The following is a 27253-nucleotide window of genomic DNA, read 5'->3' as shown; positions in this document are numbered from 1 at the left end:
TGCACGACCAGCAGGGGGCGACGTCAACTCGCGGAACAACTTCTAATTGATCTGCGTAACCTTCATTGTCGTAGTCATTAGTAATATTGATGATGATGGCATGCTTGAATGAGTTTGTTGACAGCAACGTTCACAAATACCCCGAGCTCCAATTTTTTCTTTAGTGTTTATCCTCCCAGAAGAGAAGTAAGTTTTTATTATCCAATACGGCATTTAACGTCCAGTAAAAAGTAAACACATTTGCAGTAAGCCCCTGTGACTTTTATTAAACGCACGCACACACACAAAACCACAAACACACAAAGCCGCAAACACACACGTTAACAGCTTGTCTGCCTCTTTGCTACCGACGGTCATATATCACCGCAGTATGCACCCTAAATGTCAGGAACAGTAGCAAAATAGAATGTATTTACAGTATTTTCGTCTTGCTGGGAAGGGCCGGTGTTTCTGACTTGTTTAGCTGGGTCATAAAATCCTTCCAAACAGATTCATCATGTCTTTTGCGTGACTGGAAGATTAAGTAGCCAAAGTGTTCCTGGAGCAAAACCCTTGTTGCTTGAGCCATTTCCTCTCTAGCCTTCTGTTATATGGACAAGCTATTGTGGAAAATGTCCAAAACCCAAATCATAATGGTCAACATATCAAACTTGGAAACAAACGATTTCACAAAATGCAAAAGATTTCCATCAGATTTGTTTTTCCTGCCAACCTTGCTGATTCCGTTTGAGCAAAGGTCCTGGTTTATTTGCAGGTCACGCATACATTCATTACGTTAAAATGATTAAGCAATAAACATACTGATTGGATGTGGAAATTACCGGCAAGTAGATCTTCTTTCATTTGTTTCCCTTCCTCACTAAGCAGTATCCCGACTCAACAAACATAAGTCAAGAAACAGTGGCAAGAATACTCAAACAAGGCTTTGTGAGACCGTACCACCTCAGTCATGTAGATGGTGCTCCAGCACATTAGAGCAGGGATTTTCAACTGGTTTTGTCCATGGACGCACCATTATAACCAAGAAGCAACTCAGGGACCACAGCTTTGGCGGAATAATATTTTATTTTGCACCAAAGGAGGATAGACTTGTACTGGCTATTTACTTATGTCTATTTTTGGGAATCTCAGCTACATTTGACATAATTTGAATGGTTAATTGATTTACAAAATTAGCTGGAAAAGAAATCAAGTTTAAATAATAAATCAATTTTATTTTAAAATTGTTTTCCATTTCCAATTGCGTGGACCACCTACTATACCGCCAAGGACCACTAGAGGACCGCGGACCATCTCTTGACAATGGCTGCAACAGAGCACAATGCTAGGAATAAAATACAAAGGCATTCTGAAGAAGTGAGCGAGTCATCAACAATATCAGATAACGTCACGAAAGCCTCAATCCAAGATGAGAAAAAGACACAGTTAATACAAACTCACACCAAATTCATAATCAAATCTATTTCCACATGTGATACAGATTACAGTCAGAGTGATACATTTGGGAAGTAAAACTTAAATATCCAAAATAATCAACAATGTTAAGCATTTTTGTTACACCACAAAAACGATTTGATAGAAACATTTAAAAAGGACATTAAGGTAATTTTGTTTTTAAGCAGCTCTATTCATTTATTAGCTTCCTTCATTCTTTATGTAATGTCCAACTCACAAAATAAAGAAAGATTCAACACGACAAAAGAAAAGGCTGGTTTTCCAAACCACACTACATATGACTCAGACACGACAAGTTCACATGTACTATAGAAAACACGCTCATTCATATAAAAATTGGCATGATCATGAGTACTATAAAAAAAAAAAAGCCACGGTGGCCACTTTATGATTGAAGTATTTGGGTTTTAAACGAGGCCAGCAGCCACTAGAGAGGGTGGTGAGTGGGGCCATAAACCAAAGAGGTTGTAACGTCGGCCGACCAACTCCAAACGTAAAGGAGCCTCTGGGGAGCACAACATTACGGCTTGGACGTGAACAAAGACCTTTGGCGATGCGGGCAGCTTGCATGACAAAGACACAAAGACACAAGCTGAAAATAGACTGCGAGTAGAAAGTGAAACAAAAGTGCCTTTTCTGGAAAGGAGAGCGTCCAGCTCTGCATTCCTTTTATTGAGACGGCCACGACCCTAACAACAGTTGGGTCTGTGTCTTCTGGGAATTTTTCTTAGCTTCGGAGGTCAAAAAGTCCCCGGAGGGATCGTCGCTCACTTTTAGAGGCCACTTGTGTACCTCGCTTTGTCAGTTTTAGGGCTTTGGAATCGCCGTCCCCCAACTGGGACACCTCAACCTTTCCAGGGCCAAAGATGTGAAACAAGAAGCCTACACAAGATAAATGCAAAAATGAAGTGTGCTGCTTTTACATTCTAAACGCCCCCCCCTCCACAGTATACATTTCTGATATTTACATTAGTATGATAATCTGCATCAAAGTGGCTTCAAGTAACGGATATTTGAAAAATGGATGAATATGTGGATTATTTTGTTGATTAATCGACGATCTGATTTACAAAACTGTTGACATTCCCAACCCTTTATTCAAAAGCAGGATATTTCAAATTGACAGTGCAGAAAATGTGGAAGCTATTTAAAAAAAAATCAAGATTCAGTTAGTGGTTTGAGCTGTCTAAAGCAAAGAAATAAGATTTGAGAAGAGGGCAAATACTTTTTTCCAGCACTCACTCTCATGGACAATTTTTGCTAAAACATTAACAACAAACAACAGAAAAAAAAGGATTGAAAATAACCAAATGGCAAACAAATAAACTGAAAGATGAAAGAGAAAAATCTCAAGTATGAATCACAATAAATCCTTCTTTTCCCACCCGGGCAAGGCGGACAAAATAGAACAAAAACAACTGATGAAGACAATCACGTCTTTGGTCTGCCGCCTTCGGTATAATGATCATTGTAGCACCCAGCACCCCTCCCACCCCCCATCCCCCTCGGGGAATAAAAACAACTAGTCCTCATCAGCTTGGTTGTTATACTTGACATCGATTTCACTCCTCTCATCAGTCCGTTCCGCTGCCGTGCTCGTTTTAGAAAAAAGAAAGAAAAAAACGTTCAGCCTGAAATTCTCCGCAATGAAATATCTTCACTCTATTTTGGTCCATTTTGGACTCGAAACAAACACTACAAATACTTTTGTATGTTAGTTTGAGGTTAATTCACATTTTTGTTATTGTGCAATCATGTGGAAAACACTCTAAACAGCTACTACAAGCATCAAAGTCGGATTTGCTTTTTCTTCTTCTCATAATGCATAAAATTTCTTCATCCTGCTTTTTCACTCCACTTCCACCTTTCAGTCTTGGGTTAGTGGTGACTTCATTATCCAATCAGTAAAAATATATGTCACTAAGAAGTCCATTTAGCACCTTCAAAAACAGATCACCTTTACCTTTATTTTGAAATGCACAAAAACTGTCCTGACGTTTTCCAGACAGCAAACAGTCCCGGGAAGTTGGACTCGAAAAGGCTTTAAAATGTTTCGAAAATGGTAGAAAAAAAATGCTTGTGAACTCACGCATTCCCTTTTCCAAGACACCCTGGAGCCGGATGGACTACAAAGAGTGGTGAGAATCATCCCGCCCGCCCTGGCGTCTTGGACTCAGTCAAAGGACAGCAGATCCGGGTGGGGCTCTTGGTCCTCGGCGCCCGCGTGCTCGTCTTTGGCGTTGTCGGCCTCCTCGCTCAGGCTTTTAGGAGAAGGATCCTTGTTAATCAGGTCTGGTACAGACGGAAGGAGCTGGCGTTCCTCCGCTTGCCCTCGGCTGGCTTTTTCTGGTGTCGCACCGCTTCCCGCCAACTCCGACGTCTCGTCCGCTGGCTCACCTGCAGAGCCCGCCTCCATCGGCCCGGCGTCCAGCTCACCATCCCATGCGTCCTCCTCCTCCTTGGTGATGAAGGGCATCTTTTCGGGCAGGGCCATCGGGGAAGACACGTCCGTGGCATCCGGAGAGGAGACCACTGGGTCCGAGGAAATCATCATGTCCCGGGTGGTCTTTAATGCCCGAGGGAGACGCTTCTTTCCCGACGGCGGCGGCGGGTCAAGCCGAGGGATGGAGTCCAAGGGGAAGTGGCTGAAAGAGAAAAACGTTCTTAGTTGAGAGGTCTGTGCCATCTTCTTGTGCAATACAATCATTTTTTTCACCCCCTTTGTGACAAGACCACATTGCAGATGCATTCCAAACAAAGAAGAGGACACTTAAACGCCACTACTGGGTGTCTTAACTCTCAGGGCTCTGCAAAATAATTTGCAATCCATTACTAAAATAAAAAAAGTCCATGCATCAACATGACAAGTCATCGGGGTTGAGAACTCTGGCGAACATGAACTTGGCACGCTGCATTCTCATTCTAAATTCCGTCCTCACGTCTCGGCGTGCAGCCAAAGGTGCTTCTCGTCGCCGCTCCCTTGTTTGAATACAAATGCGGGGAAGCCGCTCAACGGCATCGTCCGCCGCAAACAACAAAATAGGGGACGAGCCTATTTTAAACATGGCAAGTAGCTCAAAGCCAACTGCTGACGTTTGGCTGGCTAATGGAACGCTCTCATTTGTCCAAAACGCAAACACTGGCAAGCCTTTGTTGTTTTTCGTGCTTATTTAAATGTTGCTGTATTTTTTGGGAAAAACGAGTTGCGCTGAGGAATGTCGCACTGGCCCTTTTAATAAGGTCTTATTGGTGACATTGTATAACAGCAAGGCCTCGTGTTCATATTACCACCGACAAACTTTGAAGCATTCTAATTAGAGCCATTCGGGGAGACTGCTGGTTAAAAATTACTGAAGCAGCAGGAGGTAAGACGGTGAACTACTTGGCCAATTAAGTTCGCCGCAGGTCAAAGCTTTCGGCTTGCTTGGTCATTTTGGAAGTTTCGTTTTGAAAGCGGCCAGTGACGAGATTATTATTTTTTTAGTTCGAAGTTGTTGCTGACTTCTTCCGTAAAAAATTTTGAGAAGATTGTTTGGGGAAAATCACTGGTTTTAACGGGGGGGGGGGGCACCATAAACCAGGGGTCACCAACACGGTGCCCGCGGGCACCAGGTCGCCCGTGAGGACCGCATGAGTCGCCCGAAGGACTGTCAAATAGCGGCACTTGTCAGTGAGCTGCATCTATTTATTTTACAGTCAAACCTCGGTTTCCGATTGTCCCGGTTCTTGAACAAATCGGAATTTGAACAAAAAATTCTCAATTTCTTTGCTTCGGTTGTTGAACAAAATTCGGAGGTCGAACCTTGCGAGATGAGCCGGGAGGACCCGAGAAAACCTGACCGCGCGACCCGGATGCCGACTGACTCCGTAGTTATTGTATTTTCGTTACTTTGAGGAGTGTATTAACCCTTAATCATGCCTCCAAAGAAAGCAAGTGGGAGCAGTAAAGCCATCCTAAAACATAAGGACGCTCTTAAAGCAATGCAACAGTGAGCGCCCGGCGCGTTGCGGTTGCGCAATCGGACCAGATTAAGCTCCCTGCGCACTGAGGTCCACTTAAATCTTGGAAAGTAGATCAAGACTTTAAAAATATTTTCTAAATTTCAGCGACGGCTCTGTCACAATAATGCGACCAGTGCGGTGTAGTTGCGCGGTCGGCGACACGCTACGGTTGCGTGTTCGGCGGTGCGCTGCAGTTGCGCGATGGGACAAAATTAAACTCCCTGCGCATTTAGGTCCACTTAAATTCTGGAAAGTACATCAGGACTTTAAAATTATTTTCTAAATTTCTAAAAAAAATTTTTTGTCTTGGAACGGACTAAATTTTTTTCCATTATTTGCAATGGGAAATTCAACCGATTCGCTTCTCGAACCGCCTTCTGGAACGGATTGTGGTCGAAAACCGAGGTTTGAATGTATTTTTGCTATTCTTGTTAAAATCACACTTACATGTGAACTGGAAATGACAATACTAAAAACACATAGTGAAAGCTAAATTGAGCAAATTGGCTATTTCAGAAGCGTGTGTCAAACTGCTAGCCCTTTGCCTTAATCAGTACCCAGAAAGTAGCTCTCGGTTTAAGAAAGGTTGGTGACCCCTGCCATAAACTGTCAATATAAACCTGACAGTAGTACATTTAGTGGACAAAACAATGTCCTGGATATCGCTTCATACCTGTATGGCGAATTTTCAGCGAGTTGGTCCATGCAAGACCACACCGCCCCAGCGTTCTTGTTGACCTCGGTGACCCCGATGTCGCCCACGTGGCTGGACTCCTTCCTCCTCAACAGGTCGTTCATCTGAAATGATGGAAGGAGCGCTCAGAAGTAAAGCACGTGGCTTTTGATTGTAGCTTGCGCAAGGCTCACCTTTGCCCCGACGGCCTTGCCTAGATTGATGGCATTTTTCAGCCTCTGCTGGCCTCCGGACGATGGAGAGTCCGAGGCACCGATGGACAGGTGAGAGTTTGGGGATGTCGGGCTTCTTCTGGTGGAAGGCGGGCCTTGCCTGGTGGTCTGCGGACTCTGTTGCTGGGCAACGGAATTCTCATACATGCTTTGGTCAACTGCAGAAAGACAGAGGAGGAGGAGGAGTAAAGTAGCGGCAGCGGAGAGCACACAACACATTGATTGGTGTCAAGCTTGGAGTCATCGCTTCCTCTCGACAGCTACCACGTCCTCTTACTCGATTGGAGTGGCGAGGACGTTTGGCACTCCGCGTACTCAGCGAGTTGAAGAGACACCATGATTGTCTGAAGTGCTGTTTTGAAAGATGTCCATTCAAGTTGGCACGCCCCAACAAAGATTTGGATGATTTACGGTGCCTTCAAGATGGATGATTTCGCAAGATGCCGATGCGACGCGATTAATGAACAAAGACACGTGCAATACATTAGGAGAAACTACATGCAAATAACCAACAAACACAATGAGGTGGGAATGAATTGACTGGAGATTTCAAAGCTTACCTCACAGAGAGAAAGGTTTCTCGGAAAGCAGGTCAAAAAACACAAAGCGACCACATTTGAGAGCTTTTCAACCTTCTAAGAAATCAAGCACGTTTGGGTAATTTTGCTTTTCATCACAGAAATGCCCAAACAGGTGAGGCGAGCGTAATGGCTTTGAGTGCAGTCTGGCATCGCACGCAGACGTCTGAGTGATACATTGTCTTGGCCCGATAAAAGGAGGCAAAACATATTGCCGTTTGCAAAGGGAAGGAGGCGGTCGCAGAATCTGGCAGAGTGGGCCTAACCTTGACGCCGGGCTGCATGCGCAAGCGTTTCACTTACCGTCCCCAGAGATGGACTAAAGTAGCACATTAGCCGGAGGGCCACGGCAGCAAATGTGCGTGAGGCCCGCTGCGCACGGCGCTTCATGATACCCATACTTCAAGGAGATGAGGAAGAAAATACGGGAAGATAAATCATTGGTTCCACGCATGCACACTTACTCATAACAGGTTACAAAGAAATACTTTGTAAACGGTTGTTGGAATGAAAAACGAATATTACTATTTTATATATTACTATAATACGATCACGCCGGTTTCGTTTCAATCTCCCGTTTCATTTTCTTTTCCCCAAAGCGTCCGCGGCTCCCGGCAAATCTGCACCCTCTCAATTAGTCCAGGGCAAACATCTCAAAGATGACACAAATCTTGCGCTGCGGAGAATAGTAGCGAAAGGCAACCATACAAGATAACGTTTCATTATCCAGCGCAAACAAGACACATTGGAAGATAGTGGGCAGCTGCTGTGGGTGGTCAGGCTTCATCACACAAACACGCCCTCGCAATCTTAGGCAACACTTAAGCAAGCCACAATAACTAAGCAAGCCTCATCCCACGGTGAGACTCCATTCTGTCCATTTGAGTCGCTCCTGACCAGCGTCTCAATTGCACGGCGGCCATTACGACTGTGCTCGACTTGTTCTTTGAAGAGCACAAAATGAATTAATGTTTATTTTGTGTTTGTGTTTTGCTGATGACTTTGAGACGACACTGGCAAATGATGAATCAACACGGCGGGACCTACATACAAGACCAAGACATAAAACATAATTTGTATTGCTAATCCTGCTGGCTTTCTTCTCAAAAGTCAGTTTTAATGCCACGATTAAAGAAAAAGCTTCATTTGACACAGTTTTATTATCAGCAATAAGTGCGCAATTTAACACGGCACATGAGCTAGCAGAACTGCTGCAGACTAATAAACGAGGGGGGGGGGGGGGCGTGAGTAATGTCCCATTTCAGTGGGAAAATTTACTGCGGCAACTGCAGCATTTGCTCTCCATTGGTCGATTTGCCACAAACGACTCTGCGACGTGAAATACACACTTCAATTTACAGCTGAAGGAACTAACACACAATATAGAGAACAATCCAAGGAAGGAAACAAAATGGATTTTCAATGAAAAGTAGGTACAAATTATTGACTGCTTGTGAAATAATCGTCAAGCGGGCCATTAGTGTCCCTTTTTATGGCACAGGTAGTGCCTCTGATACATCTGGGCTTGAAATGAAGCGTGATTACTTTGGATGCTCACTAATGGTTCATTTTGTGCGCACATCTGCGACGACATTACGCAATTATGATGAAAAATTACACAATTATGCCGAAGGTTTGGAACTGTGACAGGAGGAACAGCTTCATTATCTCCACTCAAAGTGGCTCCAATTGATGTTGAGGGGGGCCTCAAACGGAGCAAAACTGGCCAGACAACTTTGGCTCTTCCCCAAATATAGTTATAAACACGCATGCTAACGCTGGTTGAAAATCCAACATGTTCGGCAGTTTCACCTGCTCTAATCGGCAAAAATTGTTTTATCTCCTGAATCAAAGCAGGAAGCGCAAGCTGTGCTCCAAAGCCTCTCCGGGGGGGCTTTCCAAAGCCCGAAGTCCGCATTCAAACTTGGCTTACTTAAAGCCCAAATCTAAACTCCACCAACAGAAGCCGACCTTAGCTTAGAATCCTCTCAAGACATTAGTAGCGATTGATCTGTTTGATGCAGAAATCTTTCAATCCTGACCCAATTAGTTAACCGACCCACCGACCTTCGGGGCGACATCCAGCGCTTGTTTCTTGTGTGAGAAAATGCACCTGATTGTAATTACCTCCGGAGAAAAACATTATGATTTTTACGGTCAGGCTATAATTAAGTCTCGTTGCAAATGCTTCAATAAATTCAAACTTTATTGCCTTGTAATCGACGCCTGACTGCAGTCCGAGAGCACGGACGTCGATAGCGCCATAACAAGCTACGCTAATTAAAGGCAGCATAACCTCTGATGCCTAATCTCAACTGGGTCCTGCTCTCTGAAACAAAGATATCATTACAGCAACTCTGCTTTCATGTTTGGTCCCACAAGTTCATCAATCAGCACGAACGAAACAGAAAAGCTCAGGCGAGCGCACCACACCTCTTCACGCATCTTTTGCAATATTTATATTGCTTACTACCACGGGAGAAACAGTCCCGCGTGTATGCTCACTAGTGGAGGTCAGGAAAAGTCCTCCCAAGAAAATGAAATGGGATTACAAGGACGGGGATGCAATTTGGCTCCAATTATTGGAGGCGGCCGATCAATAATTTATTCCGTCATTTCATAGTTGACTGTCTGTCAGATCCATCAGATCGCCGGGGAGTGGATGAGCATCTCCAAGGTAGTCAAAAATGCCACGGCTGCTCTTTCTTGGGCGAGTGCTCATTTAATCATTTGGAAGGCAAAGTGACTCTAAGAGTTCAAATTAGTTCAAGCTCCCAAACAAACGCTTTGTTCTCCCAAAACAATCTGTAGTCTCAAAATTTAGAAATATGTATGTTGACGCCTTCAATAACAACGAGGAAACGATATTCAAGTGGACCTGCTCACAAGTGGTACCCAAATGTTTGAGTCTGTGATATGTCTTCTTCAGGACGGAAGAAAAACGGTCACGCTGTTGCTTAGCGTGTTACGCGGCTATTTGGTCTCCCAGGTGCTGCTTGTTAAAAATATTCAGCAGCCGCAGGGTCTCCGCCTCTGTTCCCCAAGCAAAGAATTCCATCACCTCCTCCTCTTCCTCCTCTTCATCACTGTCATCGCTGTTGGACTCGTACTCCGAGACGATGCCCGACTCTCGAAAACTAGCAAAGTCCCGGCGGCTCGGCTCTAACTTCGCCGCGTCTTCGGGCGTCTCCGTCACCTCAGGCTTGCTGCTTTTGCGCGGAGGGGGAGGCGAGGAGGAGGAGGGAGGTGGCAGAGGCCCTGCGAGAAAACATTCCAATTGGAGAACATCTTGGTCCCTACCTAGCGGGCTTCCCAGATTCCCGTTGGAAGATGCAAATGCATTGGCGGCCCCGTCGGCGCTGCAAAGCTGGGGTAGGTTGAGGGCCGACACCTCCGGTTCAGGCGTTGTTGGGTCGCAGATTACCGGGGCCACCGTGGAACGGAAAGTGATCTCCAACAAACTGTCCTGGGATCCCGCTGGTAAGTAAACAACAAAGATCAGATGAGAAAAAATATATATTTTCATGGACACGTGAATTGATTTTTGAAACTATAAGTGTGTCGCATTTGCTGAAAGATTCCTCAATATTCTGCCAGATTGACTTACTGGAGCCAGGTCCGGTGATCTTGCTCTCCAGTTCCTGCATCTGCTTGACCAGGAGCGAGATGTGCTGCAGCAGGTCTTTATTCTGCAGCAGGAGCTGGTGAACGCGAGCCTGTGCCTCCAGCCGAGCCGTGGCCTCTGCACTCAGCTGGTCTTTCAAGAGGTGAACCTTCGGGGCAAGAAAAAAAGATTCCATTTCCACTTTGACGCACGGTGTTCACTTTTGGATTCTAGTGGGGTGGGTCCCGGCAACAACTGAACGGCCCATTGCTCTCAAGACCTGTCTGCTTTTCTCGCAGCACCAAGAAAATATAGCTGCAGCGGCTCCGCTTTCTCTCTTAGCTCAGGCGCTGCTTTTTTATTCTGACACGCTCTTGTGCAATGTTCTACTTTACCGCAGGAGTTGCAGATGGATTTTTAGCGAGGCACTTTGTGTTCTTGTAATACTTTGGTGTCCCCTCATCCATCCGTTTGGTCACTGTGGCATACCCTGCGCTACTTATGTCGACGTCACGGACGATCCCAGCTGTTGCTCTAAATGAGCCGCAGATGTTTGATGCTCTTTTGAGGGACTGCGCTCAGTTAACTAACAAAAATAAATGAGAAATTAAAGAAATATTCACGGCCCATCGATCGGCCCGCGAGCACCAACTCATTCTATCGTCTGCTGTCATTCTATTATATCCTTAATGAGTGGAAATGAACAATCAATTATTAACTGAGACTATGCAACAAAGATTTCAGATTTTTGCATAGAGAGTCTCAGATAAAAACAACGGCAAGATTTTTGGGGGAACCTTTTTGCTCTTTATCCTGATTTAAAAGCAAGCTTTTACAAGTGTCAGCAAAGCCAGCAAGCTTAATAATATTGCCATTTGGGACCTTTGCATTTTTGTTGAGTGATATAGTGATTCCATCCCCAATGCCCAAAAAGAAGAAGAAAAAAAAAAAATCAATGAGGTGATTCGAAAACATCAATATAGGCCAGGCTGGGATTGTGAAAGCAATCACATCATTGCCCAAATGTATCAAAGGCACCTGCGCCACGGCCACTTGCGTCTGCTGCTGTTGCTGCTGAAGCTGCTGCTGGAGAAGTTGGATCTGATGGTGAACAGACAAGGGAGTGCCGGGCGAGAGCACACTGGACGCCGGAAGCAGCAACCTGGGGCTGGACATCAGCAAGGAGGCTTCTTCGGAAATCTGCCGACAACAAATTTACGGATTAGCTGAAAACGAGAATTTTCAACCAGCTAAGTGGTCAGGTTATCAAAACAGGTTGACTTGTCATGACAGAAGTGTTAGATCGTAGCTGGAGCTCACTTTGGTCGTGTGCACACTGGAATTATTACAAATAATTGATGTGGAGTTTCGAAATGAATTATTAAAACTTACAGCCTTCAGACATATACAACTGGCAGTTTAACACTGCGACCCACTCCGCTCTCATGATCTGCTTCTTGTGGAGAGGCTCACAATAAATCAGTTAAGCCATAGAGCGGCTAGGAATCAAGTTGTGCCTTATTTTAGCAAATGTAAATAAACAAGAACTACCGTGATTTGGTTTTTGGATATCCCCACTGAGGAGACGGCTTAATGATGCCAGAGGAGTTTAAAATTCTATTTCAAGGCATCTGGCAAATGATCCTTTCATGATGACAGAAATTTCTTATCAAAAGTGTGAGCATCAGAAACCGAGAAAATAGGTCACTGCAGTAGCACTGCAAGGAAGAAGAGTAAATAAAGACGAGCCACAGCAGAGTGCTCGTACCAACAGCAAACACGACAATAAGCAAAATGGCATCCTTATTCCTTTTCAGGTCTGCTACACGCGAGATCGCCTCTTCATGAGAAAATGTTTTCCAGTGAGCCGAGGTCCGATGAATGCTAAGGTATCTGCAGTGCTCATAAATAAGATATTTCCACTGAATAGATATTTCTCGCTTGTTTTTACTTTCAATGCCTTCAAAAAAGAAAAGCGCGGTAAGGACGTAAGCTGCAGACAATAGTGAATTGTGACGTGCAGCAGCAGTTTTGCCGCTTCAGGCTAAGCATCCTGACTTGACTAGTGGAAATCTAAAGTAGGATGGATGCCCATTGTAATTGGATGACAGGGCACGCGTGGACAGTTCAACGGGAGGTCAAGTGAGTTTGACGTTCCATGCGAGGAGAAAACCAAGCCAAGTGTGTCACTTGCTCAGTCGCATCCCAACACTCAGTTGACCACATGAACATTGAGCATTTTTCAAACGGGCTTACTGTGAAATCTCAGGATTAACCTAAGGACCAAGTCCGCAAAAGAAATGTGCAAATCTGCGCTTCCTTTCGTACCTTGTCTGAGTGGTTGAGCTCGGATGTCTTGGCTGTGGCATCCAGATCGGTCACCCCTCGGTTCACGTTGAGCTCCTCGGACACCGTCGGCTGGTTGGTCTCGTCGGCATCAATGTCCGTCTCCTCGGCGACCGTCGTCGTCTTCTCCGCCGCGCCTGGGCCAAGTAAAAGACACACACACACGGGTGGATGAGCACGCACTCCTGCACGCATACACGGAGGCATGAGCATGGATGCAGCCACACATGGAGGGACACAAGGCAAAAAAGAAAAAAATCATCCATTAGTATAACACTGATACTCGAACTATTTCCGCGTCTAAGAATGATGGGAAATGTAGTCTGACTATCCCAAAACTTCCGTCAGACCCAAAATGCGTTCCTCACACGATGTGTCTTTGTTTTGTGTTGCTCTTACCTAAGATGGAGGTGTCGTCTGCATTCTTTTCACCGTGGCTGTCGGCCTGGTTATCTTTGCTCAGCTGCGCGTTCTTCAGACTCAGTTTGTGACAGACCTCAAATGCCTGACCGACAGTGCGGACAATGCGCATGGCCTGACTCTGTTGACCGAGAACAGCGACAATAATGGCCCTGGTCATTTTTTTCCAGTAAACGGAATTGAATACCATTGATGTAATATTAGTGCAGTTCAAAATTTGAAGACCAATTTCTCACCCACCTTCTTCTTGGACTTGAAAACATTACAGCGGAAGACGTTGGTGTGCCCATCTCGGGCAATGTAACTGAAGATCTTTAAATCCTGTGAGTCATGAGACACATAGAAAATTCTGAAAGACAAAACACACACACACAAAAAAAAAAAATTCAATTACGCACCACTTAAAGGAAATAAATTCCGCGACCTTCATTTAGAGAAGCAGCCTCCCATCTTGCATATGAAGTCAATGATGGAGAAAAACATAATGGGCAAACACAGAGACATTTTTGAGAAATGTCATCCTTTAATGGACTGTGTGGGAAGTGATTTGACCTGATCAGGGCCAGTTTAGGGGATTAAGTAAGGTATCGAGTGGACCACTTCTGAGTCTTTAGAAGTCTGGAGAGAACAGTTTTCATGAACGCTATGATCGCATTCCAATTTGAAAATCTGATCCACAGAGGCAAATCAGAAATAGGACATCAATGAGTGTGTATTTCGCTCGTTAAGCTGTTGTGACAGTTAACAGAAATTAAATGCTTGGATGCGTGGGAGAGTTCCTTGGCAACCCTCATCGGGCTTTTAGAATCTCAAGCTGAGGCTGTGTACTTCTTAAATTAAGGACGGCAGGCAACATGTGATCATGGAGAACATCAACTGCTTCGCTGAGGTCAACAAAAAAGCGGATTCCAAACATGTCACACCGCTTGCTCTCGTCTGATATGGATGGCAGACAGCCAGGCAAGAAAAAAAATCAATCTTCTCAAGTTGGTGTCAATTTGTGCACCTGATGACAGTGCTCGCAAAAGTCAAGCGCTCGCAAAATGTGCTGGGATGGCGGAAAAGATATTTGAGTGTCTTACCTGTAAATGGGGTCCTGCATCACCATCATTTTATTTTCATCCCACATCCACTCCTTTTTCTGTATTAAAAACAAACTAAGCATTAGAACGGCTGGAATCAAAGTTCAAACTTTTGAAACGCAACATTTCAATTTCAATTCAAGTGCATCCAAGAAGTAAAAACCAAAAGAAAAAACAGCTGAGTTATGATAGTAGCAATTTTACTTGATACAATCAAGATTTTGGAGCCGATCCCGATCATAGATAAATAACTGATTCCATCACATCTATTTAAACATTGGGTTTAATTCCTGCACAGTCGAGCAGCCCCACCCTTGAATAGCCAAAATTGGAGTATAATTGATGGCCAATGAAATGAGAAAAAAATAACACACGCCAGTCGGGTGGCATTTGCTGCCGATGCTCTCAAGTGAAATCATCCCAAATATTGACCTAGCGCGCATCTCCGAGCGGTGCGCCACACACGCGTGTCCACAAACCCCCACAATGATTTCCCTTGTCAGTCCGCCCTCTCGGGAGTTTAATGTCACGCTAAAATGTCAACGGAGGAATTATTTATATTGATTCATATCTCCTTGAAGCTTTGTTGACTCAATATTTCAATCATTGCTATCTTTAGTCCGTCATCGCACTTGGACTTTGAGATGAGCTCTTGGAGATGAGCTCGGGACCGCCGGTTGACATTTGAGCTGCCGGACGCCGACGGACCTTCCGTATGACTCGGATATTGCGCCTTGAAAACAATGCAGCGCTTTCACCCGGCTCAACCTTCATGAAACCAATATTCCCAATCAATATGACTCCAGTTGGGCAGAATTCGCAGGCTTAGCGTGTCTGAGCAGATGACGTAAAAAAAAAAAGAACTATTGCGGGTGAAGCCGGAGAGCAACGCTTAACGTGCTTGAGCGGCATACGGAAAATCATGAGAACTGTCACTTACTTTTTTCTTTTTTCTCAAGGAGACCTTGACGCCCTCCACAGACACTATGATGCTGACCTTTTTCTTTTTGATGTTTTTCACCTTGAACTCATACTGCAAAGAGAAGAGACATAGACATGACGATTGCTCCTTTGCATTCTCTTGAGCGAAGGACAGAACACGAGAAAAGAATCCCCCAATTTTTTTGATCCAACGTATATTGTTACACCGAGCGGCCTGTCTGCACTGCATCGTTCAGTTCTCTGCGGTCCATTCTACTTTAAAAAGCGGGAAGCACACCGCACTCGGCGCATCAGTCAGAACAAGCCACGTTAACAAAGAAAAATGGAAGACTCAAAGGAATTTGAGGGCAGCGAGAAACGCATCGTTGAAAAGGGAGCTTAACATCGAAGTGGTTATCCAATCTCTGGGCTGACTATCATCACGTCTCGCTAAGTAGAATCGTTGTGGATGTATTGAGAGTGGCAGTCGTGATGCGCTTATTCTCCACGGCTAGCAACTACTTGTGGCCTCAAAGCCTCCTTCTCGTTTAAACGTATATGTACATAAATACATACTACATAGTCTATATGTATACATATACTCGTATACACCTACACACCTATACATGTACACATACACGTACACATATGCACATACACACAAACACACATCCATACACAAACGTTTACATATACATATGCACTTACACACATCAAAGTATACATATAAAAGTATACATTTACAAATATTCATATACCGTATTTTCCGGACTATAAGGCGCACCAAAAAACCTAAAATTTTCTCAGAAGCCAACAGTGCGCCTTATAGTCCGGTGCGCCTTATATATGAACTAAATTCCTAAATCTAAACTGGCCCGAAGCATTGTGTCATGAAATCAATCATAAGTGGCCCGCTGAAGACTATGAATCATGAATCAAAACGACTATGGATCAATATTTTGTGATTATAAATTAATTTGTTGCGTCTGAAGTTGAAATAGAAATGATAAATAGAGAATGATTTGATTTGGATTAAAAATCTGACATGATGCATTAATGGTGGGCCTTATAGTCCGGGACAAAGTTTTAAAATGGGCCATTCATTGAAGGTGCATGCGCCTTATAGTCCGGAAAATACGGTACACCTATTTATATACGCATATACATATACACGTATACATATACAAATATACATCCACACATACTACATACCTATACACATACATATACAGTATAAATTATAATTGTTATTATTATCAATGGCGGCTCTGTGACGCACTGGTTAGCACGTCCGCCTCACAGCTAGGCGGGTGCGGGTTCAATTCCACCTCCGGCCCTCCCTGTGTGGAGTTTGCATGTTCTCCCCGTGCCCGCGTGGGTTTTCTCACACATCCCAAAAACATGCTTGGTAGGCTAAATTGTCCCTAGGTATGAGTGCGAGTGGTTCGTCTCTGTGTGCCCTACGATTGGCTGGCAACCAGTTCAGAGTGTCCCCCGCCTACTGCCCGATGACTGCTGGGATAGGCTCCAGCTCGCCCGCGACCCCCGTGGGGACACGCGTGATAGAAAATGCAATGATGGATTATTATCAATGAATCTTGAATGTTGGTTTTTTTGATAGAATAAATGTTGCCTAATTGTTGAGAATTGCAACGTTTCAAGTGTTGACAAGAAATCTCCATGGACACAGGCCTTTCTACTGTCGTTTAGTCATTCACAAGTGACTTGGATAATTACCGTTTTTTTCCGTGTATAATGCGCGAAATTTAACTAATTTATTGTCCTAAAATCTGGGGTGCGCATTATACACGTTTTTTAATTTTTTTCTTTTTTTTAAGAAAATCATGGTACAACAAAACCAACAACAGGACTGACCGACAAAGACGTGGAACAAAAAGACAGGGTGACATTACCAAAGACAGGAACAGAAACCAAACAGACATCATGACAGTAACACATGCAATGATCCGACGGTGAGCGAGGGGCAGACAGGACTTAAATACAAAACACGGTACATTGATTGAAGTGACACAGGAAGGGAGGGGCGACGCGAACAGAAACTATGGCAACCTAGACACATAGCAAAACTGCGGACGAGACATGACAAATCTCCCTCGAAATAAAACTTGAAATCACCTTTCTTCTTGTTTGTTGTCAATCGCGCATCGCATTCAGCCATCCTGCCCAACACACTTAGTCAGTAAAATGCATACCGTTTTTTTCCGTGTATAGTGCGCAATATTTTACTAATTTATTGTCCTAAAATCTGGGGTGCGTATTATACATGGGTACAAAGAAAAAAAAAAAAAATTTTTTTTTTTTTAATATTTTTTTTTTTTTTTTTTTAAATAAAGTCATGGTACAACAAAACCAACAACAGGACTGACCGACAAAGTCGTGGAACAAAAAGACAGGGTGACATTACCAAAGACAGGAACAGAATGACAGTAACACATGCAATGATCCAACGGTGAGCGAGGGGCAGACAGGACTTAAATACAAAACACGTTACATCGACTGAGGTGACACAGGAAGAGCGGGGTGACACGAACAGAAACTATGGCAACCTAGACACATAGCAAAACTGGGGACGAGACATGACAAATCTCCCCCGAAATAAAACTCACCTTTCTTCTTGTTTGTTGTCAATCGCGCATCGCATTCAGCCATCCTGCCCAACACACTTAGTAAAATTCATAATTGACGACACATCGTTTGATGCGATGGTGCAATCCTCGATGGTGTGTTATTGTCAAATATTGTTTGTTTTTTAATCTCCATCGCGGACCGGACGTCATACGGAGGCCGCCATTACAGATGCGCAGAACGGTTGCGCAAGACACGTCAGCTATATAAAGAGCGAGAGTTCAGTTCTCCACCTATTAGTTTCAATTCACAGTTTAATTAGCAGTTTCAATCAGCAAATAACAAAATGCGTATTACAGGTAATATTTTATTTCACAACACTTTGCCTTGTTCCTTTCGTCTCTGCTGTTCATTTCAAACACGCTCCATACGACCGCAATGCTCTTGTATCAGACGCTCGCTCAATCACCTGCTAGTTTGCCGTCTGCCACAATGTACCCTACACAAATCCGAAACATTTGTTGCGGCTCCGAGTCACGACGAGGGGCAAGTTTTGGTTTCCAAGGGTGTTTTTATTCCTCTTCAACGTCTCTCCCATACAGAGCCGCCGTGTGCGCACGGAGCGCGGTGGTGCGTTTAGGGGCAGTCGGAGAAATCAACGCCAACAAAAGAAATGACATCCAGCCTAGTTAAGACCATACCAAAGACTTTAAAAATGGGACCCATTGCCTCCCTGCGTGTGTGACGATCTTTGGGACTTAAAAAAAAAAAAAAAAAAAAAAAAAAATTAAAAAAAAATTCATAAAAATTGGGTGCGTATTATACATGGGTACAAGCTTTTTTCCAGCATCAGCATGCCATTGTTAGGGGTGCGTACTATACATGGGGGCGCACTATACATGGAAAAAAACGGTAATTGACGACACATCGTTTGATGCGATGGTGCAATCCTTGATGGTGTGTTATTGTCAAATATTGTTTGTTTTTTAATCTACATCGCGGACCGGACGTCATACGGAGGCAGTATGACTGCGCATGCGCATTATGGATCCGATGCGCAGAACGGATGCGCAAGACACGTCAGCTATATAAAGAGCGAGAGTTGTTTTCTTCCTATTAGTTTCAATTCACAGTTTAATCAGCAGTTTCAATCAGCAAATAACAAAATGCGTATTACAGGTAATATTTTATTTCACAACACTTTGCCTTGTTCCTTTCGTCTCTGCTGTTCACTTCAAACACGCTCCATACGACCGCAATGATCTCGTATCAGACGCTTGCTCGATCACCTGCTCGTTTGCTGTCACGATGTACCCTACACAAATCCGAAACATTTGTTGCGGCTCCGAGTCACGACGAGGGGCAAGTTTTGGTTTCCAAGGGTGTTTTTATTTCTCTTCAACGTCTCTCCCATACAGAGCCGCCTTTTTCACGTCCGCACGCTTTTTTCACATGTGCGCACTGAGCGTGGTGGTGCCTTTATGGGCAGTCGGAGAAATCAACGCCAACAAAAAAAAATTACATCCAGCCTAGTTAAGACCATACCAAAGACTATAAAAATGGGAAGTTAAAAAAGAAAAAAAAAAAACAGCTGTTAGCAGAAGTTCTGCGCATTGTGCCAGCAACCACTAAAGCACTTTGATTCTAGGTCTTATAAACATTTTAGTATCAGGTTGTAATGTTAAGCACTTACGACGTTCTTTAAATTTCTCAACCTATAAAACCACCAGCCAGGTGTTCTTTAATTTACTCCAACTGAATTAAGGAGGAGTAAGTGTTGCAATATATAGGACTCCGGGAACAATCAAAATAATAGTGAGACATGACCAGTGAAGATGGACAGATATGGAATGAAAATGTGTGTCGACGAGCTTGGAGGGATAGCCAACAGAGGTTAGTCCGAGCCAACTTTTCACGCTATCTGACTTGCCGTATCTACTGAAATTTATTTTGCCAATAATACTGCCAGTAGTAGATCATATCCTCGCATCGTCCCCATGCTTTAGCCACTACAGTGCAATTCCGCTAACCAAGAGATATTAAATGTGATATTGGAGCCCTCCGGAGAACATCATGTGCTGCGCTGAGGCATTGCGGAGCACACCGCTCAAGTAATATTGGACTTTGGGGAAAAGTAGGCCATTGCTGAACCTTAAAAACAAAGTCTTGAGTCTTTTTACATTTCTGGCAACTTAGTTGAGCAAATAATGAAGATTTCAAACCTAATAGCAAGGCAAGACATCGTCATTGAGTGCATTTCACAGAAAAGCAAAGTGTGACGTTCATTGCACATTTGCAATATGTGGACTGACACGGGCAGAGCAGCCATTTTGTCGGTTTGATTTGAAAAGGGCAGTGGCCGGAAGCTAATCCCTCATTGGGACAAATTATCCAGAATCCCTGCTGAGAAGGCGGATTAGTAGCTCATGGCGCGGCATACCAGAGGCTCACTTCTGTGAACAGTCATCTTTCGTGGAACATACAGTATATGTACTGGATGTTGACAGGCAATATTGCATGAGAGGGATTGATGTACTCACCAACCCCCTCATATCTGATCCAGTTACTGGTCCTGTTTTTGTTTTCCAAAGCAAACACAAAAGCTAATCAATTGGCTTTCATGATGGTCTACAGATATCAGAATAATTACTGTGGAGAGACTAAAATCAAACAATTATTCTTAAACAATGGCTTACTTAATTAAAAAAGTTTTCGATTAAGTTGAGAATCGACTAATCCATTACTTTTAACCCCTTTAAAGTGAAGTTTTTGGATGTGACTCAAATCACAAGGGCAGCTGTGCATCTACGCAAACATGAACATTTCCACTTGACTCATGTCGGCAGTATTTGCAGATGCAGACGTATTGTTCTTCCATTTCCCCTCACGAACTCCCCTTCCTGAAATAACACAAACACGCTCCACACTGAAGCCGCCCGGTATCTCAACATAGCAAGAAGGGGGAGCGCTAATGTTGACATCATCCACATGTGGCATTCAACCAAAACATGACCTATGCAGGTGGAGCTACAACACAAGATTCCAGGATATCTAGTACTACATAGTACTTCGCATATCCGTGACCTTGGACAGGACGACTGCTCTTGCCTGCTCTTTTACTTTTGAAAACAGCCACCATCTTGGATGAGTCATAAATCACCAGTGTAACTTGGTCCATTCCACAAACTTGAGAACGCCATTTGGGGCCTGAAACCGCCCCTGGAGTGTTTGGTGAAAGTAGAGGATGAGCGTCGGGCATCCTGATGCAATTTCATCTGGCTGCTGTGCAAGGCCGGACAAGCCGCAGTATCCGGGAAATATCCAAATTGGACCTTTTTGCAAGAGTGTCTTTGATGTTTTATTTCCATTACTAATATTATTTGACTTTTTTTTCCAAGACTGTGCCTTGGTGGCCTGCATTTTATGTATTACGGATCGCACCACCCCCTTGTATTAGAACCACTGCTCTAGACAGATGAGCAATGCAAAATTTCTTAAATTCCTCTGAATCATCATGGAAAGGCGGCAAATCACCAAATGTATTATTCATTCATTGTCATCATCTTTCTTTAAATGACATCTGCCTATTTCCTGGAGCCGTCTTTTGGGGAAGAGGCGGCGTACACGCTGGGACTGGTCGACAGCCAATCGCAGGGCATGAAAACGTCTTCCAATTACGACTCAAGTAATATCAAGGGAGCAGCATTTGCAGGCGAGCTGGACTCCAAAAGTTTATACACAATGTGGCAGAGCATAAAGCCGGGCCGACAGCAGCCGCGTTCCGCTTAATGAAAGTGTCTGTGAAGAGGAAACGCTTCTATTAAAACCAGAACGGAAAGCAACGTAATTCCATCCCACTCGCTCCCACTTACTAAACACACACACACACAAACACACACACACACGCGCAGGAACGCTATCAGCCAGCCGATCATGCAATTTCTTGAGCTCCCTTTCATCCGCCCTGACCGAGAAGCCTTGGTAACAATTTGTGTTGTGATATTCTCACGGGGTTCTGGTGCATATAAAGAAGATGATGACAGCCGGTGTGATCGCTGTTCCAGCCGCAAGAGCGATTCGGCGTTCGGATTTGTAAAGAACACATTGGTGATCTAAGCAATTTCATATTGTGCCCTGGGTGCTGTGAAATGAATATTCATGACAGAAAGTCACATGATTGTCCATCATTAACATAATGATCATGTGCAGCACCTTTTATCACGTCGCAACTGTCCCAAGACGGGAACGAGATTCAGGCAACTTCAAGCTAATGTGAAAAAGATTCAGACAGATAAGCCTCTCATTAGTCCCGAGTTCATGTTTACACATACAGTCGCTAATTTGGTCCAAGGCAAGACTTTGACTCTGCAGTAGCCAAGTAAGTCACTTTCTGGGAACTGGAGACAGTACCTGAAGAAAAAAAAAAGTGGCTGGCAGATTGAACTGAGCTGTCTTCTGGGCCAGTTTCCTCAGCATCTATCTTGAAGGTGACTTAGGCTTGACCCGCTTCACTTCCCCAGCGCCGTTCAGGATAGCAAAGCAGGTAAACCGACCAAATAGGCTTGGTGAAATCTCCACACGGCTGCCGCTACAGCTGGAAGTCCCGCTGCAGGCGGGAAAGTCTCCGAGGTGACAGCTCAGCAATGGTAACCGTGGCTAAGTATAGCCCAAGCAAGCGGGGGCGGGGGGATTGAGCAACAATTGAAACGGCGGCTGCCGCGTTGCCCCGTGCAAAGACGGCACGGATAAAGATATGAATGGGATGGAAAAATCCAAAGGAGGCGGAGGAACGGGAAGCGGTCCCAGATGAAAAGGAGGAGGGGGGAGAGCGAAGGGGCCAGATGGCAAAGAGGGGGGTTTACAAAGACAGATTAGGGTGACAGAAAATTGGAGTCAAGCAGATTGAGGAGGAGGTAGAGGAAAAGACAAAGATGAGAACGAGGCACTTGAGAACGAGGCACTTGTGAAAGATGTGAATCAGGTGATGCAAGCAAAAAGCTAACAAACAAAGAAAGTAGCTCCTTTGTATTCATTGTAAATTTTACACTCGTTCCTCTCGTCCAAATTGTGTTTTCCATTGAAACCTTGGACTTCTTTCTTCAGTCGGTCTTTGAAGAAGTGATCCGATTTGTTGGAGACCCCTCTGTGACTCAAGTGCCCGAGAACAACTCCAATCGTGATTTGGCAGCGGACTGTCAAAGTCAAATTGAATCAATGTGTCGGCAGGCGTACAAGTCTCGCTGAAAGTTAGAGAAATAATCTGATTGACATTCTGTCCTCAAAAGAATGTGCAACCATTGGAAAAAGTCAAGAGTTACTATATATTATTTCATTTGGAATATTTTTATCTTTCAGTTTGAAGTTAATTGAGTGCCCCCTTTCTTTAATCAGCGCTGTATTTTGTTAGTTTAAGACATCAAGCAGGAAAGAACGAAATTGCTCGAGGGATGTTTGAGGAAAAGGAGTAAAGAGGAAGTGATGCGAAGTCAAGATTGGAGTGCAGTTATGTGTGCTGACAGTTGGGCTTGTCGTTGCGTGTGTACTTGAAGTCGAACGGTGCCGAGTGTCATCTCAATAATCTTGTCGCCACAGAAGCAGCACGAGGGCGGAGCTTCGTGATTTGGGCTTGGACTCAACTGAAGCTCCTAGGACCAAAGTAACTTTAGGGGGAAAATCAAACGACGTTGGCGTCTCCATTAATTTGAGCCGGCCGACGAGGCCTCCTGTGGGTTCTCGGAAGGAGAGCGGTAAATCAGTCGAGGTTTAATTCAGCCACTGATGAAAAGCAGGAGGATTGGACAGGTTGAAGAAATTGTAGTACGGCGCTAGGCAAAGTGGCTGCGAGTGAAAAGGTTGAAAAGGGGGAGAAAGAATGGAACAGAATGGAAACGGAGCTTGAGATCAGGTGAGAGATTCACTGCTGACTGCTGATTGATATTCTTCAACTTTACAAGCCAAACTGGACAAGACGTGCATGGTTTTGAAATGCGGTGATGAAAAAATTCATTAGTCACGTTGATGTCACAGGTGCTTTCTAACTCCATCTATGAAATATTTCCACAACAACGGACTATCTGACAACAATGTATATCACTGAAACTTGCAAACAATGAAGCTAGTTATGCATTAACAGCTTTTGAAATTGACAAATACAGTAACACCCCGTTTATCGCGTATAACTGGTTAAAAAAATCACCCGCGATAAGTGAAATCCGCAAAGTATGGTCACCGACAAGAAGTACTGGGCAGGCTAACGAGTTAGCGGAAAGATGATAATTCGCAATCGTGCTAACACGCAAAAACGGACTTCTAAAGGAATGTAAACGAACATTTGGAGCAATACTACATTGTCCTAAAGGTTAGAGAGACCTTTCCTCAATTTAGAAGTTTTATTCTGACCTTTATATGTTTGACCTGTATATGAAGTACTGGGCAGGCTAACGAGTTAGCGGAAAGATGATAATTCGCAATCGTGCTAACACGCAAAAACGGACTTCTAAAGGAATGTAAACGAACATTTGGAGCAATACTACATTGTCCTAAAGGTTAGAGAGACCTTTCCTCAATTTAGAAGTTTTATTCTGACCTTTATATGTTTGACCTGTATATGAAGTACTGGGCAGGCTAACGAGTTAGCGGAAAGATGATAATTCGCAATCGTGCTAACACGCAAAAACGGACTTCTAAAGGAATGTAAACGAACATTTGGAGCAATACTACATTGTCCTAAAGGTTAGACAGACGTTTCATCAATTTAGAAGTTTTATTTTGACCTTTATATGTTTTCATAATTTGGAAAAAACATCTGCGATGTAGTGAAGCCGCGATAAACGAAACGCGAAGTAGCAAGGGATCATTGTACATCATTTATAGCCTTCCCCATCTGCTGGTTTCACTTTAAGAGACAACTGAGGAAGTGCCGCCTGAAAACATAAAATCATGAATGGCGAAGCATAATCCGAGATAGAGCTGAAACCGTCATTATTGATAGCGTCGCATTGATGGCTCATTTTATCCCCTTTCAACTTTAACCTTTGGACCTTTAAATAGACAATACTAGAGAAAGCTGTATAATGCCAAATGAAACACTTCTGTACACTTTGTACATATCTATTATTTTGTCAATTTTGATTTCACTTTTGCGGAACTCTAAGTGTCTGTGCCATATAACAGCACAGAGGAACAAATATACGCCATTAAGGATTAATATACAGGAGTATACAACACAAGAAATGCCCTGAATTTTCCATTGAGATGGAATCCCTAGTGTTTTCCCGCACAGCGGATAAACCATTTCTTCTGTAAACAAGCACCAATCAATCTAAAAGAAAATCTCCCATGCGACCAAGTTTGCATGTGTAGCTGATGAAATGGCACTCGGATACGAAAGGGCCAAACACGCCACACAGCTTGGGAGTTATTTCCTGCTTTGCGATGGCATTGCTTTGCTATCAGCAGCCTGCTCACAGGTGACTCATGCATGCAGTGAACAATGACAGCACACATGGAAAGGTTGCCAGGTTACCAGGACTGACGGGGCACAAATATTCTGGAGGTCAGATAAAAATCTTACAGAGGATGCATGAAACCAATGTCTTCCACACTGTCTACTGTTTGTTTTTTGTTAGTGTATCTTCCTTCCCAAGTTAGATTCCCGTGGTTTCCCTCCATTGTGTTGTCTGGCCAGCGTCAGAGCGTTTTCACACTGGACGAGCCAAACCAAAGCTCCCTTTCCTGCCCACAGCAGCTGCCATGGCAGCGCACTGGGAGGTCCACCTTCAGAGGTGCCGGCCACGATTCGCAAAAGGGGAAAAGAACATTTGGAGTCTTTTGCCCCGTCACGCACGTGTTCCGGCGTGGCTACTGAGCTGGAATATACTCAGGCAGACAATAACATAACGCCACCACACATATGGACAATGACGAGGCCATTTTCATTAGATTGGAATGGGAAGCTACAAACAGCCTTTGGGTGGTTCTGAAAACTCTAAAATTAAAAGTGATGAGCCGAAATGAGGAAAATGTTTGTGAGCATGAGTATGGGTGCGTTTTCTGCTTCTCATCAAAAGGAGCGTCTAATGGCCCCAAGTGCACTGGCAACCAATCCAGTTAAACGATGCAAAGTCAAACGTTGCCAAGTTGGCACTCATTAAGTGTAATTTGGGGGAAAAGGCATCAATCTTGCGTTTGCACAGCTGGGGGTCAGGAGAGATCGCACCTCACTGCACTGCACCATCAAAAAGAGCAAGCCATTTTCAACACTTTACATTAGTCAATGAGTGACAAAGTTACACCCACCCACGCGTCTGGACTGACCTTTTAAAAATATGAAATTCACCCAGTTTATGAGATTTTTATACAGAGTAACATTTTCAAATGCAGGGTCTTGTTTGCAGATATGAGTAGAGCAGAGGCAATTTGGCGGCGTCTGACTGAGTCTGCTTACCCTTATTCGTCTCATCGCAGCCACGATCTCCACTCGACTGCTCGGTCGTGTCACATCCAGGCTGCCAATGTACTGGTGGCAGGAACACAAACAGAGCACATGAATCATCCAATTTGTCACCGTAATTGATCATCTTCTAAGACATATCACTTCAATGGACCTCGATGCTTGTGTAAACAGAAAGGTAGTTCTTAAATATACTCGCTGGCGTTCATCGTTTCTTTTTAAACACTGTTCTCGATGCAGGTTGGACAACAACAACAACAACAACAAAAACACAAACGCACAATCACAAAAGTAAGCCACTTTGGTGGTGTTCGGGGAGGTGCTATTACACTTCAGTAAAACGAGTACGACTTTTTGTTGCACTTGAGAACAGACCTTCGCCTCGAAGTTGATTCCATGCTGGAAGGCTTCCTCGTTGTGTAGCGGGATCCTCAAATCGTGGCCATCATCCACCAGGTTGTATTTGCTCTTCACGGGCATTTTTAAACTCCGCAGTCAGTGGGAAACTAGACTAATCAAGGCGTCGGTGCGGACGGGAACCAACTCCAAATCCGGTCAGCGCATGTCTCTCCTCGCCTTCGTCCGTGCCAGCATTGCAGCGGCGCCACACCGCCCTCGACAGGCAGCGCTTCCCCGTAAACGTCTTGCAGCGGCACCCGGCGCACTGGCGCGCTCCAAAGACTCCAACAAGTCAGCTCAAGGTTCGCAAATACAACAAGGCACAGCAGGCATCCGGATGTATTGGGCCGAGTTGTTACTTGTAGTGTGCAACTCAAAGGCGAGTCCTGCCTCCCGTGCGAGTGGCTGCCGAGCTCCCCCCACCCGTGTTGGGAGGGAGCGATCGAGTCGTCGGTTCCGTCCTGCCATTCCAGCGGTTTCCATTCGCGCAAACCCACCGCGG

At 44.3% G+C, this 27253-nt stretch overlaps 1 protein-coding gene across 3 annotated transcripts; it reads right to left on the bottom strand.

The window, feature by feature from the left end:
* Positions 1-1441: 1441 nt before the first annotated feature.
* Positions 1442-27200, bottom strand: LOC133167142 (carboxyl-terminal PDZ ligand of neuronal nitric oxide synthase protein-like). 3 transcript variants are annotated; one of them, XM_061297723.1, is made up of 13 exons: positions 26728-27200; positions 26347-26418; positions 15334-15426; positions 14394-14452; positions 13552-13660; positions 13291-13432; positions 12874-13076; positions 11584-11745; positions 10549-10714; positions 10242-10418; positions 6325-6521; positions 6131-6255; positions 1442-4100 (listed from the first exon to the last, which is right to left on the bottom strand). In XM_061297723.1, the coding sequence occupies exons 1-13, from the start codon at positions 26830-26832 to the stop codon at positions 3629-3631; spliced, it is 2082 nt and encodes a 693-aa protein (XP_061153707.1). In that variant the 5' UTR covers positions 26833-27200; the 3' UTR covers positions 1442-3628. The 3 variants fall into 3 exon arrangements, with proteins under 3 accessions (XP_061153707.1, XP_061153708.1, XP_061153709.1); XM_061297724.1 differs by having other exon boundaries at positions 12874-13028; positions 26728-27194; XM_061297725.1 differs by lacking the exons at positions 26347-26418; positions 26728-27200 and having other exon boundaries at positions 15335-15426.
* Between the last annotated feature and the right edge of the window lie 53 nt (positions 27201-27253).

This window comes from Syngnathus typhle, linkage group LG14, assembly GCF_033458585.1.
Source record: "Syngnathus typhle isolate RoL2023-S1 ecotype Sweden linkage group LG14, RoL_Styp_1.0, whole genome shotgun sequence".
Taxonomy (NCBI): Eukaryota; Metazoa; Chordata; class Actinopteri; order Syngnathiformes; family Syngnathidae; genus Syngnathus; species Syngnathus typhle.
This window is presented reverse-complemented; position numbering and strand designations above follow the sequence as displayed.